A 16791-nucleotide genomic window follows, 5' to 3' on the forward strand; every position below is an offset into this window, starting at 1 on the left:
ACGTCATTCATTAAACCATTCTTTGGTGCACTCCCGGAACGACATTGACGGACACCAGGGTCCGCCTGCCATTTTTGTTATGGCACCTGATGGTAAAATATACCTGTCGAACCAACAGAAAGGAGTACACACGTCCAGCTTCCTGGCCGGCAGGCCGGTATCAGGGGCTGGAGAGATGGAAGTCGAGTATGGGGTTATTAAGAAGATAGTAGCCTGCTCTCAACATTACAAGCCGGATATAGAATTAAACAAACAAGTCATCCAATCGCTACGTACGCAGGGATATACGAATCCCATTGTATTAGAGAAGTGTCAGTAATGCACAAAAATATCTTCAAAAATTACAGATTTTTTTTAGATTACATTACACGGGTGACATCGTCACTGCGTCGTCTCCTTTAAAAAAATTGATAAAAAAAAACGGATATTTCGAAAAACTTTGTTTGAGATCGTCGCAGTTAATTTTAAAACTTTATACAAAATAAAACAAACATGTCTCAAAATCAATGTTTTATTTTTGAGAAAATCGCTACTTTAACAATCTTTAACGTTTATTTACAGTTAAAATAGACACCATGTATACTTGTCCGTATACACAACACAATATACACAAGGGGGATTTCTATACAAAGAGATCATTTTTAACTTGAGTCTGTTTACACATTGATTAGTGTTAAGAGCCAACAGGAGCTAAGATTTAAATATTTTAGGTAAATATACCCGTCTCCCTAACGGAAGTGGCTCCTAAAACTAGTGCGATAAGGACAAGGCGAAAAATCCTGCGTAAAAATATCAAAAATCGAGGTTTCGTACTCGACTGTTTCCTCCTCCAAAACTTAACCAATCGTAACCAAATTTGGAAATCTAAATGATTATGAGATTATCTGTGTCGGACCGTTTTGCTTTTTTGACTAATTGATGTCAGTTTTGAATAGCACGCCTCTCATTGCGGCATAGTCAATTAGGCCAAAAAAGCAAAACGGTCCGACACAGATATTGACAATATTAATCTGTGTTGAAAAAATCATTGCTCTAGCTTCAAAACCCACGGAGGAAACAGTCGAGTACGTTTGTATGGAGAAATGACCACTCCTGTTGGCTCTTAAGTAGGTACGAGTTCATACCTTTGTTGATAAAAGCAAGTGTAAACAGGCCCATATAGCTCATTTGAAGAGATATCAATAAGTTAGGTACATTCCAAAAGACAACCAATAAATTAACTGTAGGTAAAATTGGGAAATCACTGAATCTGACAAATCTATTTTGAATCTAATCTTCGAAAGTAGATAATAAGGTGGTTACTAACCACATAACGATTGATTATTTAAACGGAAGTGTTTTGTTTATTCAAATTGCATGAATTACAATTATTGTAGATAATATTAAGATAAGTACGCAAAATTCTTTTTTTGAGCACCCTGTATTATTTTCTAGGCTTCTCGCCCTTGAATACCTAGGTCCTAGACATTTCTGCACATATTGTGGGTACTTAACAAAAAAACAATGTCGAATGTTAATTGAATTTATACAAACTGTATCTCTATTTGTAACGACAAAGAATTTTAATTAACTTTATTTGGGTTTTAGGAGCAATATTATTTTGACTTCATTTTGAAAAAACTACAGAAAGTTTCAGCTGTAACTGTTATTACTACTTGTCAAGTTTATTTTTGTATCGATAAGACTACATCATTATCACTTAAGATCATTAAGTCATCACAAAAATACTTTATACAAAGTAATATTATCTAACTCAATTATATCACATTCCCAATCATCAAAACTTATTATTCTATGTCATTAAATATTATAAAATCATTTTTATTTATTAGTAAAATCGTAACATGATTGCTAAGATTGCCTTTTTGACTGAAAACTATGTTTTAATAAAAACACAAAAGGAAGCACAATTATTCGACATTATACCATAGAGAAATAATAAGTACAGAAAGAGTGGTATCGTGAATAAACTTTCATTTCATTTCTTTCATTTCATTTCATTTATCAGTTTTTTTCTTTTTTTCTTACCAAAACGCCAGTTATTTCGTAGTCGACATCTAACGTCAAGGTAGTGGAACTATCAGTACCGCTACTTGACACCAGATGGCATTCGTTTCGCTACTGACGAAAAATGTACTACTAAAACAATTTACAACTAATATTATAAGCAGAAGGGGTTGAAAATATAGTTCCGGTTAATCCGGTTATAATACAGTGAAACCTGGATAATTGCAATCTCAAGGGACCGGCAATTTTTTGTCAATTAACCAGGTTTTTCATTTAAGCAGGTCGTGCCAATTAACGAGGTTCAAAAAATCGTTGTGTCAATTATAGGGGTTTTCATTAATAGAGGTTGCGTTCTGACCAATTGCTTTTATGGAGGTTCAAATAACCATTGAAAGTAGATTCTGGGTCTCTGGTCTGTATATTATATTAACTACATTAGTTACTGCTTATAATCATTTGGGTTTTTTTAAATAATCCCTTGAATTGTAGAAGAAAGTTTAATTGGAATGTAAAAAGCATATTATGTTTTTGATTTAATCAAAACTATTTCACCTACCACAGTCTGTGATAGATACCCGATTAATAAATTGAATTCTGGGTGAAGATTTAAAATAAAATTATCATTGCTATTAAAATACATATTAGCTAAAAATTGTGGAGCATTAGTTTTTCTTTGCCGCTACACCTATTGTCAACTAGCAGAACTGATAATGTCCGCTACTTGACGCTAGATGTCGACTACGAAATAACTCGCGTTTTGGTAAGAAAGCTGATGTATGGAGTTACCACTCTTTCTTTACTTATATTTCTCTATACAAATTATAAAAATACTGGATTTTTACAAAATTGTGAGTAGTTTCTATTGAAATAACTTAAAGTAACAGTAACTTTAAAGAAAATAATTTTCTCTCTTTATATGACGTGCCAGGTAACAGCTTGTTAGAAAGCCTTAAGAAGCTTATAATTTGCCAATGGGTCTCTATCTGGTCTCTATTGTTTCCCAAATAGTTTTAAGCCATAATGTATTGTTTGCCCGAATTTTCGTTAGTCATAATTCATTTGGTTTGAAACGCGTCACTTTTCAGGATTGCCATAAAACAAACCTAACCTAACCTATCTATAGGATAACCTAACGAAAATCCTGAAATGTTAACGGTTTCAGTGTTATGACTAACGATAATATGACAAACCATACATTATGACTTAAAACTTTATGGGAAACAACGGGACCCCTTTGCCAACACTCGAGTACGTACGCACGTAGGACAAAAACATTGAGATGGACAGTTAAGAGTGTTGCTGTTTGTACCACCACGCTCTGCGATTTACGCCATTTATGGTCCTAGCTAAATTGGTTATTCCATACTTACGCTATGTCCAATTTAGCTAGAACCCTAAATGGCGTAAACAATCACGGAGCGTGACTGTACCAGTGCTGATGCGTCCCTACAACTCGCTTATTTCGGGCTTGCCTATTTTAAGACAGTCAGGCACCTTTTCTTACAGATTTAAATAAGAGTCAGACGAACCTAGCCGCCTCCATACATTCGAAGCTACGACAAACGACATTCTGAAATAACATGACATTACACATGAACAATTAAGTTATCCTGTTATATCTGGTACTAGTTTTCTTTGCTAGGAATGGTAATAAATAATTTATATTAGAAAATTTACATAAAAACTTCTACTCGCTCTATTTTCTTTGTATAACTACTTTTAGCAACGAAAACTTGTACCAGACAGTTGTATGGAAGCGGCTTTTTGGCGGCGCGTCATAAAACAACAATTTTCCAAACAGCTACGTATGACGTACCGTTACTGTTACGTACCTCATGTTATGTCTTCAACAATGTTACCGTGGAGCATTAGAGCGGACACGGGCGCTGGTCGGCCACGGCTCAGGACACGAGCTGCTTGGCGGCGAGCGACTGAACTCTTGTACGGACTCTAGTAGTAGGCGATGCTTGCTGCTTTTGGGCCGTTGTTTCATCCGCTACTGTTGACACTGACTACCTCACGCTATGTCCTCAACAATGTTACCGTGGAGCATTAGAGCGGACACGGGCGCTGGTCGGCCACGGCTCAGGACACGAGCTGCTTGGCGGCGAGCGACTGAACTCTTGTACGGACTCTAGTAGTAGGCGACGCTTGCTGCTTTTGGGCCGTTGTTTCATCCGCTACTGTTGACACTGACTACCTCACGCTATGTCCTCAACAATGTTACCGTGGAGCATTAGAGCGGACACGGGCGTGAGTTGGCCACGGCTCAGGACACGAGCTGCTTGGCGGCGAGCGACTGAACACTTGTACGGACTCTAGTAGGCGACGCTTGCTGCTTTTGGGCCGTTGTTTCATCCGCTACTGTTGACACTGACTACCTCACGCTATGTCTTCAACAATGTTACCGTGGAGCATTAGAGCGGACACGGGCGTGGGTTGGCCACGGCTCAGGACACGAACTGCTTGGCGGCGAGCGACTGGCGCGCGTACTCCGTGCCGACCAGCCCGCGACACACGAGACTGAACTCTTGTACGGACTCTAGTAGGCGACGCTTGCTGCTTTTGGGCCGTTGTTTCATCCGCTACTGTTGACACTGACTACCCCACGCTATGTCCTCAACAATGTTACCGTGGAGCATTAGAGCGGACTCGGGCGTGGGTTGGCCACGGCTCAGGACACGAGCTGCTTGGCGGCGAGCGACTGAACTCTTGTACGGACTCTAGTAGGCGACGCTTGCTGCTTTTGGGCCGTTGTTTCATCCGCTACTGTTGACACTGACTACCTCACGCTATGTCCTCAACACTGTTACCGTGGAGCATTAGAGCGGACACGGGCGCTGGTCGGCCACGGCTCAGGACACGAGCTGCTTGGCGGCGAGCGACTGAACACTTGTACGGACTCTAGTAGGCGACGCTTGCTGTTTTTGGACCGTTGTTTCATCCGCTACTGTTGACACTGACTCTACCTCATGTTATGGCCTCAACAATGTTACCGTGGAGCATTAGAGCGGACACGGGCGCTGGTCGGCCACGGCTCAGGACACGAGCTGCTTAGCGGCGAGCGACTGGCGCGCGTACTCCGTGCCGACCAGCCCGCGACACACGAGACTGAACTCTTGTACGGACTCTAGTAGGCGACGCTTGCTGCTTTTTTCCCTGTGAAAAAAAAAGTATGCATCACTGTAGAAAAACTCACCGTTTATATTTGAAAGTAAAAGATAGTGAGTATAGAGCTTATAGGTAATATCTTTATGCATGCTTACTTGTATGTTAACATGGTCGGAGTCAAAAAATTTCATTAGAGGATCGGGAATCGAAATTTAGATTGAATGGAACCTTCGGTGCGTGAGCAGGCGTGGCTCACTCCGCTATTAGGTCGCGTCGCTACAAGTACATGCGGCCCACACCATTTATGGTGTCTAGCCGTAGAAGTTGCCGCACATCGCTACGGAACGGACGTCTGCTCGCGTTTGCGCCACCTAGCGGTCATATCCGTCGCAATAGACGAGTTTAAACTTTTAAATAAATGTCATATACTAAGAAAAAGTGACCAAGGCCTCCACGAGAAGACGAGTTTAGTTAAAAAGTGAATCTTCTATACCTAGGTAGCTAGTTAAGGTAGGTACTATGTCCAACCAGTACTAGGTATTATTTATATGCTACAATTAGGTATGTACTTGATGACGGCCGCGATGAACTTGCGCTTGCTGGGTTCTGTGGCGTGTCGCGTGGGGAAATCATGGAGAGTCGGAGAGTCAATCCGGAGGTCGCGGGTTCGAACCCCGGCTCGTACCAATGAGTTTTTCGGAACTCACGTACGAAATATCATTTGATATTTACCAGTCGCTTTTCGGTGAAGGAAAACATCGTGACGAAACCGAACTAATCCCGATACGGGCCTAGTTTACCCTCCGGGTCGGAAGGTCAGATGGCAGTCGCTTCCGTAAAAACTAGTGCCCACGCCAATTACTGGGATTAGTTGCCAAGCGGACCCCAGGCTCTCATGAGCCGTGGCCAAATTTTTTTTATTTTTTTTTATTTAATAAATCTTACAGCTATCTTAACAGTTTCCCAATGCGATAGTGTAGGCAGGCTATTAACATTAAGAGCTAATTACTTATAAAAGTTATAAACTAGGTATATACTATAAGTACTATAACTAAGAATAACACAACACAAACAATGTAACCTTGCCGGGAAACGTCGCCTTAAAAATGCCGGGACAACGCGAGGAAGAAGACAGTTAGGTACGTACTTGATGACGGCCGCGATGAACTTGCGCTTGCTGGGTTCCGTGGCGTGTCTAGTTGCCAAGCGGACCCCAGGCTCCCATAAGCCGTGGCCAAAATGCCGGAGGAAGAAGACAGTTAGGTACGTACTTGATGACGGCCGCGATGAACTTGCGCTTGCTGGGTTCTGTGGCGTGTCTAGTTGCCAAGCGGACCCAGGCTCCCATGAGCCGTGGCCAAAATGCCGGAGGAAGAAGACAGTTAGGTACGTACTTGATGACGGCCGCGATGAACTTGCGCTTGCTGGGTTCCGTGGCGTGTCTAGTTGCCAAGCGGACCCCAGGCTCCCATAAGCCGTGGCCAAAATGCCGGAGGAAGAAGACAGTTAGGTACGTACTTGATGACGGCCGCGATGAACTTGCGCTTGCTGGGTTCCGTGGCGTGTCTAGTTGCCAAGCGGACCCCAGGCTCCCATAAGCCGTGGCCAAAATGCCGGAGGAAGAAGACAGTTAGGTACGTACTTGATGACGGCCGCGATGAACTTGCGCTTGCTGGGTTCTGTGGCGTGCCTGGTGGGGAAGTCTTGCAGGGCGAGCGCGTGCCGCAGCCACGCGGACAGGTCGCCGCCGACGAACGCCGCGCGGTTCAGCGCCAGCAGCAGCTCCGCCAGCGGCTCGATCTGGTTGCGGGGCGTGGCGCCTCCTGCCAACACAAACAATAACTCCGTGGACATTTCCTGGGCCCTCGGTCTTACCGTGACCAGAGAACAATGAAATTATATCGCGGGAGACTCGAATACAAGCAAGATAAAGATAAAAGATAGTTTATTCAAGTAGGCATAATTACAATGCGCTTATGAACGTCAAATAAAGCTAGGTAGACCGGCTCCAACCCTACACCTCTGCCCCGAGAAGATTTAAATCCCCCCTCAATTGGAGGAGAGTATCCCATTATGGGACCGGCAACAAACTCGGCGGGACACATCTTTTCAAAAATAATTACATCAAGTTAAAGCTCAACTCTCAGGTGTCCATTTTGTTAACGCAAAATGAAATAAGACAGCCAATTTATTCGACATGCCGCCGTGCAGATTTGAACGATATAGCGGGCGGTTATGGTTCATGAAATAGCGGTGTTTCCCGAGTTTCAGAGCGTGCCTAGGAATTTGATGATCGGGCGGATTTGACGATTGGCCGTCGACAACATTACCTATACACCGCAGCGCGGCCTGGGTGAGCAGCGGCGCGTGCGGCTGCAGCGCGGCCGGGCGCACGGCCGCCAGCGCGCCCAGCCACAGGCACGCCGAGCGAGCCGCCCCGGCCTCCCACATGCGCACGCATTACCTATACACACATTACCTATACACCGCAGCGCGGCCTGGGTGAGCAGCGGCGCGTGCGGCTGCAGCGCGGCCGGGCGCACGGCCGCCAGCGCGCCCAGCCACAGGCACGCCGAGCGAGCCGCCCCGGCCTCCCACATGCGCACGCATTACCTATACACACATTACCTATACACCGCAGCGCGGCCTGGGTGAGCAGCGGCGCGTGCGGCTGCAGCGCGGCCGGGCGCACGGCCGCCAGCGCGCCCAGCCACAGGCACGCCGAGCGAGCCGCCCCGGCCTCCCACATGCGCACGCATTACCTATACACACATTAGCTATACACCGCAGCGCGGCCTGGGTGAGCAGCGGCGCGTGCGGCTGCAGCGCGGCCGGGCGCACGGCCGCCAGCGCGCCCAGCCACAGGCACGCCGAGCGAGCCGCCCCGGCCTCCCACATGCGCACGCATTACCTATACACACATTACCTATACACCGCAGCGCGGCCTGGGTGAGCAGCGGCGCGTGCGGCTGCAGCGCGGCCGGGCGCACGGCCGCCAGCGCGCCCAGCCACAGGCACGCCGAGCGAGCCGCCCCGGCCTCCCACATGCGCACGCATTACCTATACACACATTACCTATACACCGCAGCGCGGCCTGGGTGAGCAGCGGCGCGTGCGGCTGCAGCGCGGCCGGGCGCACGGCCGCCAGCGCGCCCAGCCACAGGCACGCCGAGCGAGCCGCCCCGGCCTCCCACATGCGCACGCATTACCTATACACACATTACCTATACACCGCAGCGCGGCCTGGGTGAGCAGCGGCGCGTGCGGCTGCAGCGCGGCCGGGCGCACGGCCGCCAGCGCGCCCAGCCACAGGCACGCCGAGCGAGCCGCCCCGGCCTCCCACATGCGCACGCATTACCTATACACCGCAGCGCGGCCTGGGTGAGCAGCGGCGCGTGCGGCTGCAGCGCGGCCGGGCGCACGGCCGCCAGCGCGCCCAGCCACAGGCACGCCGAGCGAGCCGCCCCGGCCTCCCACATGCGCACGCATTACCTATACACACATTACCTATACACCGCAGCGCGGCCTGGGTGAGCAGCGGCGCGTGCGGCTGCAGCGCGGCCGGGCGCACGGCCGCCAGCGCGCCCAGCCACAGGCACGCCGAGCGAGCCGCCCCGGCCTCCCACATGCGCACGCATTACCTATACACACATTACCTATACACCGCAGCGCGGCCTGGGTGAGCAGCGGCGCGTGCGGCTGCAGCGCGGCCGGGCGCACGGCCGCCAGCGCGCCCAGCCACAGGCACGCCGAGCGAGCCGCCCCGGCCTCCCACATGCGCACGCATTACCTATACACACATTACCTATACACCGCAGCGCGGCCTGGGTGAGCAGCGGCGCGTGCGGCTGCAGCGCGGCCGGGCGCACGGCCGCCAGCGCGCCCAGCCACAGGCACGCCGAGCGAGCCGCCCCGGCCTCCCACATGCGCACGCATTACCTATACACACATTACCTATACACCGCAGCGCGGCCTGGGTGAGCAGCGGCGCGTGCGGCTGCAGCGCGGCCGGGCGCACGGCCGCCAGCGCGCCCAGCCACAGGCACGCCGAGCGAGCCGCCCCGGCCTCCCACATGCGCACGCATTACCTATACACACATTACCTATACACCGCAGCGCGGCCTGGGTGAGCAGCGGCGCGTGCGGCTGCAGCGCGGCCGGGCGCACGGCCGCCAGCGCGCCCAGCCACAGGCACGCCGAGCGAGCCGCCCCGGCCTCCCACATGCGCACGCATTACCTATACACACATTACCTATACACCGCAGCGCGGCCTGGGTGAGCAGCGGCGCGTGCGGCTGCAGCGCGGCCGGGCGCACGGCCGCCAGCGCGCCCAGCCACAGGCACGCCGAGCGAGCCGCCCCGGCCTCCCACATGCGCACGCATTACCTATACACACATTACCTATACACCGCAGCGCGGCCTGGGTGAGCAGCGGCGCGTGCGGCTGCAGCGCGGCCGGGCGCACGGCCGCCAGCGCGCCCAGCCACAGGCACGCCGAGCGAGCCGCCCCGGCCTCCCACATGCGCACGCATTACCTATACACACATTACCTAGACTCGTAGACCTCTCACTTATAAACTTCTTTATAATAGTTACGTTCGTAGTAGATTGGAATTTGCTTCTGTAGTTTGGAATCCTTTCTTTAATGTCCATAAGACCCGAATTGAAAGACTCCAGAAAAAGTTCATTAAAGCACTGGAATTTCGAGTGGGTCGTAACTATGTAAATTACGCTTCCTCGGCTACGCATCATAATATCCAGCCGCTTTCACTTAGACGGTCTTGTACAGATTTGGTATTTTTATTCAAAATTATTAATAATGTTGTAGATGCCCCTGACTTACTACATAAAATTGGCTTCCGAGTCCCCCGTAAGAACGAACGTAGTTGTCGCAGTAAGGCATTATTTAGCATTCCTAACAGCAGAACGAAACACGCACAGCATTCGTATATTGGGCGCGCATGTAAACAGTACAATGAAAAATGTATGGACGCAGAATTGTTTGGCAGTTCATTAAATCTCTTTAAGAGGACTGTATATTCTCTATTAAAATAAGGGTGTAATGTTGTAAGTATAGTAGGCACTGGTTTTTTGAGTATCTTCTCTTGTTCACTCATTTGTTATGTACAACTATAAGGTTACACTTTTTTATTATTTTTTTTAATTGTACCTCGATACAGTTTGTAGATAATTCATTTACAAACAAGATATATACAGTGTATTACTAAAATAAATTAAAAACTAGCTTAAATCTAAAATAGGGAACTATAGGTCTATAAATAAATCAATTTGTAGCTATTAGCTAAGTTGCTTTTATGTTTATTATAAGACTGTTTGTTTCTCAATAAAAAAAAAAAAAAAAAAAAAAAAAAAAAAAAAAAAAAAAAAACCTATACACCGCAGCGCGGCCTGGGTGAGCAGCGGCGCGTGCGGCTGCAGCGCGGCCGGGCGCACGGCCGCCAGCGCGCCCAGCCACAGGCACGCCGAGCGAGCCGCCCCGGCCTCCCACATGCGCACGCATTACCTATACACACATTACCTATACACCGCAGCGCGGCCTGGGTGAGCAGCGGCGCGTGCGGCTGCAGCGCGGCCGGGCGCACGGCCGCCAGCGCGCCCAGCCACAGGCACGCCGAGCGAGCCGCCCCGGCCTCCCACATGCGCACGCATTACCTATACACACATTACCTATACACCGCAGCGCGGCCTGGGTGAGCAGCGGCGCGTGCGGCTGCAGCGCGGCCGGGCGCACGGCCGCCAGCGCGCCCAGCCACAGGCACGCCGAGCGAGCCGCCCCGGCCTCTCACATGCGCACGCATTACCTATACACACATTACCTATACACCGCAGCGCGGCCTGGGTGAGCAGCGGCGCGTGCGGCTGCAGCGCGGCCGGGCGCACGGCCGCCAGCGCGCCCAGCCACAGGCACGCCGAGCGAGCCGCCCCGGCCTCCCACATGCGCACGCATTACCTATACACACATTACCTATACACCGCAGCGCGGCCTGGGTGAGCAGCGGCGCGTGCGGCTGCAGCGCGGCCGGGCGCACGGCCGCCAGCGCGCCCAGCCACAGGCACGCCGAGCGAGCCGCCCCGGCCTCCCACATGCGCACGCATTACCTATACACACATTACCTATACACCGCAGCGCGGCCTGGGTGAGCAGCGGCGCGTGCGGCTGCAGCGCGGCCGGGCGCACGGCCGCCAGCGCGCCCAGCCACAGGCACGCCGAGCGAGCCGCCCCGGCCTCCCACATGCGCACGCATTACCTATACACACATTACCTATACACCGCAGCGCGGCCTGGGTGAGCAGCGGCGCGTGCGGCTGCAGCGCGGCCGGGCGCACGGCCGCCAGCGCGCCCAGCCACAGGCACGCCGAGCGAGCCGCCCCGGCCTCCCACATGCGCACGCATTACCTATACACACATTACCTATACACCGCAGCGCGGCCTGGGTGAGCAGCGGCGCGTGCGGCTGCAGCGCGGCCGGGCGCACGGCCGCCAGCGCGCCCAGCCACAGGCACGCCGAGCGAGCCGCCCCGGCCTCCCACATGCGCACGCATTACCTATACACACATTACCTATACACCGCAGCGCGGCCTGGGTGAGCAGCGGCGCGTGCGGCTGCAGCGCGGCCGGGCGCACGGCCGCCAGCGCGCCCAGCCACAGGCACGCCGAGCGAGCCGCCCCGGCCTCCCACATGCGCACGCATTACCTATACACACATTACCTATACACCGCAGCGCGGCCTGGGTGAGCAGCGGCGCGTGCGGCTGCAGCGCGGCCGGGCGCACGGCCGCCAGCGCGCCCAGCCACAGGCACGCCGAGCGAGCCGCCCCGGCCTCCCACATGCGCACGCATTACCTATACACACATTACCTATACACCGCAGCGCGGCCTGGGTGAGCAGCGGCGCGTGCGGCTGCAGCGCGGCCGGGCGCACGGCCGCCAGCGCGCCCAGCCACAGGCACGCCGAGCGAGCCGCCCCGGCCTCCCACATGCGCACGCATTACCTATACACACATTACCTATACACCGCAGCGCGGCCTGGGTGAGCAGCGGCGCGTGCGGCTGCAGCGCGGCCGGGCGCACGGCCGCCAGCGCGCCCAGCCACAGGCACGCCGAGCGAGCCGCCCCGGCCTCCCACATGCGCACGCATTACCTATACACACATTACCTATACACCGCAGCGCGGCCTGGGTGAGCAGCGGCGCGTGCGGCTGCAGCGCGGCCGGGCGCACGGCCGCCAGCGCGCCCAGCCACAGGCACGCCGAGCGAGCCGCCCCGGCCTCCCACATGCGCACGCATTACCTATACACCGCAGCGCGGCCTGGGTGAGCAGCGGCGCGTGCGGCTGCAGCGCGGCCGGGCGCACGGCCGCCAGCGCGCCCAGCCACAGGCACGCCGAGCGAGCCGCCCCGGCCTCTCACATGCGCACGCATTACCTATACACACATTACCTATACACCGCAGCGCGGCCTGGGTGAGCAGCGGCGCGTGCGGCTGCAGCGCGGCCGGGCGCACGGCCGCCAGCGCGCCCAGCCACAGGCACGCCGAGCGAGCCGCCCCGGCCTCCCACATGCGCACGCATTACCTATACACCGCAGCGCGGCCTGGGTGAGCAGCGGCGCGTGCGGCTGCAGCGCGGCCGGGCGCACGGCCGCCAGCGCGCCCAGCCACAGGCACGCCGAGCGAGCCGCCCCGGCCTCCCACATGCGCACGCATTACCTATACACACATTACCTATACACCGCAGCGCGGCCTGGGTGAGCAGCGGCGCGTGCGGCTGCAGCGCGGCCGGGCGCACGGCCGCCAGCGCGCCCAGCCACAGGCACGCCGAGCGAGCCGCCCCGGCCTCCCACATGCGCACGCATTACCTATACACACATTACCTATACACCGCAGCGCGGCCTGGGTGAGCAGCGGCGCGTGCGGCTGCAGCGCGGCCGGGCGCACGGCCGCCAGCGCGCCCAGCCACAGGCACGCCGAGCGAGCCGCCCCGGCCTCCCACATGCGCACGCATTCACTGCCTGGGAACAATAATATCTGACGTTATCCATGAAAAGGGACCTTAATGTCGATGGCGCATACGCCATTATTAACGATGCTCCGATAATAATACGAGGCCACGCGACTAGTGTTGAGTTGCTCACTCGTGAGGCACCTCTTTTGTACCACTCATTTTGTTAAATCGTCGCAGTACTTCACACCGCAAAAATGTCTTACTTCACTCCTCTATTCATTTTACTCATTTACTCGCGCGCATCACAACAGGTCTTACCACACAAATCATTCAAACACTTCATTTGAAGAAACCACTCGCGGCTGAGGCGCGCGAGCGCGCGATGCGCACAAGTACTCACAACTCGCAAGAGTCGCGATACTCGCGAGCGCGCGAGCCGCTCGGTACTCGCCGACATTCAAATCCTCATTTGAGTCTCAAATGAGTCTGTTAACTGCCGAACTACAAACCTTATTGCAAAGACAAAAGGTCCACCGAGAAATTCGTTGAAGTTTCGCTCACTGCCTCACGCGTCACTGACTGGGACATTCCCTCAAAAATCCTTTAAAAATGAAACAATGAATTATATTTATCCAAAGAGGGAGTGAGACAGACACACGCCCAACTTCAATGTCGCCTCGCCGAAAATGACACACGAAAGACAACAAGCGTAACGCTGCAGGCTTTCATACATCTTAAATATGTCTTTCATAAATATGTCTATACATTAAATATTTTTTGTTGCCGTTGGAGTTTTGTGAAGCCGGAGGAACGGTCGATGCAAAAAAAATTGTAGTACCTCACCTCATTTGAAGTAAGACATTGTAGTACTTCATTTTAGAAAATGAGGTACTCATACAAACTCATTTTAAATTGATGTCCCACCCATCACTACACGCGACGCCGTGCGGCGTAAGCGCCATCGACGATAAGGTCCCTTTTCATAGATAATGCCCCATATAATGGTAGGGATCATCGATACTACACACGGCAACTGTACATCGGTGGACCTTATTACAAAAGGCATAATGTACAGTTAACAGTGGGGGATGGTACAGACGATCGCAGATGTCCCTAGAACGAGAAGTTTTTGACAAAAAATAGTTTGATACAAAATTGCACTTTTCTTTTAACGGGCAACTCCATAATACTCATCGAAACAATTCTAACAAACTCAATCACAATTAAGTTGCGTTATTTTACCACACAGTTCCTATGGCCACCTCCTCATCAAATCGATGCTACCATACCTATAAGTAACAATCGAATAATGGGAAGTGGGTCTAGTTTACCTTGCAATATGGTCTAGTTTACCTTGCAATATTTTACCCGAAAATTTCGTAGCAAGCTATTCGTAGTAGCAGATCGTTCCACAGTATTTCCTCACTTCATACGCACCTAGTTCGACCAGTTCCGACAGCAGATCGTCTATCCAGTCGATATAAGCGGGTTTCTTCTTGGTGAGCTGGCGCAGCACGGCAAACAGCGCCTCGGCGAGGTCAGGACCCCGCTAAGCTCGAGAGGACATTCCATTCAGAGATGTCTTTTGTCTCCAAATTATTCTTAACCTGTCGAATCCCACGATATGACGTCACCCATAAGCGTTCTGGCTCAAATATGAGCCGCTCGGAGCTGACAGATAATATCAGATCTTTCCAGTCCCTCGGGAAAGGCTTTTTCCGCACTTCATACGCACCTAGTTCGACCAGTTCCGACAGCAGATCGTCTATCCAGTCGATATAAGCGGGTTTCTTCTTGGTGAGCTGGCGCAGCACGGCAAACAGCGCCTCGGCGAGGTCAGGACCCCGCTAAGCTCGAGAGGACATTCCATTCAGAGATGTCTTTTGTCTCCAAATTATTCTTAACCTGTCGAATCCCACGATATGACGTCACCCATAAGCGTTCTGGCTCAAATATGAGCCGCTCGGAGCTGACAGATAATATCAGATCTTTCCAGTCCCTCGGGAAAGGCTTTTTCCGCACTTCATACGCACCTAGTTCGACCAGTTCCGACAGCAGATCGTCTATCCAGTCGATATAAGCGGGTTTCTTCTTGGTGAGCTGGCGCAGCACGGCAAACAGCGCCTCGGCGAGGTCAGGACCCCGCTAAGCTCGAGAGGACATTCCATTCAGAGATGTCTTTTGTCTCCAAATTATTCTTAACCTGTCGAATCCCACGATATGACGTCACCCATAAGCGTTCTGGCTCAAATATGAGCCGCTCGGAGCTGACAGATAATATCAGATCTTTCCAGTCCCTCGGGAAAGGCTTTTTCCGCACTTCATACGCACCTAGTTCGACCAGTTCCGACAGCAGATCGTCTATCCAGTCGATATACGCCGGTTTCTTCTTGGTGAGCTGGCGCAGCACGGCAAACAGCGCCTCGGCGAGGTCAGGACCCCGCTAAGCTCGAGAGGACATTCCATTCAGAGATGTCTTTTGTCTCCAAATTATTCTTAACCTGTCGAATCCCACGATATGACGTCACCCATAAGCGTTCTGGCTCAAATATGAGCCGCTCGGAGCTGACAGATAATATCAGATCTTTCCAGTCCCTCGGGAAAGGCTTTTTCCGCACTTCATACGCACCTAGTTCGACCAGTTCCGACAGCAGATCGTCTATCCAGTCGATATAAGCGGGTTTCTTCTTGGTGAGCTGGCGCAGCACGGCAAACAGCGCCTCGGCGAGGTCAGGACCCCGCTAAGCTCGAGAGGACATTCCATTCAGAGATGTCTTTTGTCTCCAAATTATTCTTAACCTGTCGAATCCCACGATATGACGTCACCCATAAGCGTTCTGGCTCAAATATGAGCCGCTCGGAGCTGACAGATAATATCAGATCTTTCCAGTCCCTCGGGAAAGGCTTTTTCCGCACTTCATACGCACCTAGTTCGACCAGTTCCGACAGCAGATCGTCTATCCAGTCGATATAAGCGGGTTTCTTCTTGGTGAGCTGGCGCAGCACGGCAAACAGCGCCTCGGCGAGGTCAGGACCCCGCTAAGCTCGAGAGGACATTCCATTCAGAGATGTCTTTTGTCTCCAAATTATTCTTAACCTGTCGAATCCCACGATATGACGTCACCCATAAGCGTTCTGGCTCAAATATGAGCCGCTCGGAGCTGACAGATAATATCAGATCTTTCCAGTCCCTCGGGAAAGGCTTTTTCCGCACTTCATACGCACCTAGTTCGACCAGTTCCGACAGCAGATCGTCTATCCAGTCGATATACGCCGGTTTCTTCTTGGTGAGCTGGCGCAGCACGGCAAACAGCGCCTCGGCGAGGTCGGGCGCGGCGGCGGGCTCGGGCGCCACGCTGCCGGCGCTCAGCGCGACGCAAGCGTGGAGGAGCGCCGGCATGGACGCGCACTCGTTGCCGAATATTATCACCAACTGCAGATTTTGAAGATTTTTCAGTGAAAGATATTACTCCATATTTTATATATATGGGTGAATCAACTTTTTCTTGTCACTCGTTGCCATGGTTACGTTCTCCTGGGTCACTCTTTAAAACCTGATTTTTAGGCATTTAAATTGACAAAACACGCTTTTTTGTGATACTTATAAACCCTTTCCATTGAGGGTCGTCTACCAGGCGTGTCAGAAGAAGGTGGTGTACAATGTCTTCTAACAAACTATGCTACTATTGTCTCTTGGCTGACCGGACAG

At 52.2% G+C, this 16791-nt stretch overlaps 1 protein-coding gene across 1 annotated transcript in view; it reads right to left on the reverse strand.

Moving 5' to 3' along the window:
• Window positions 1–4996: 4996 nt before the first annotated feature.
• Window positions 4997–16791, reverse strand: part of LOC134650157 (importin-13) — a 29366-nt gene continuing 17571 nt past the window's right edge. The window contains exons 14-17 of the mRNA XM_063505014.1: window positions 16304–16515; window positions 13012–13145; window positions 6761–6941; window positions 4997–5166 (exon numbers count right to left, since the gene is read on the reverse strand). Coding sequence (XP_063361084.1) covers window positions 5046–5166; window positions 6761–6941; window positions 13012–13145; window positions 16304–16515 — 648 coding nt within the window. The 3' untranslated portion in view covers window positions 4997–5045. The remainder of the gene's footprint in view (window positions 5167–6760; window positions 6942–13011; window positions 13146–16303; window positions 16516–16791) is intronic.

This window comes from Cydia amplana, chromosome 8 (genome assembly GCF_948474715.1).
Source record: "Cydia amplana chromosome 8, ilCydAmpl1.1, whole genome shotgun sequence".
NCBI classification, from domain to species: domain Eukaryota; kingdom Metazoa; phylum Arthropoda; class Insecta; order Lepidoptera; family Tortricidae; genus Cydia; species Cydia amplana.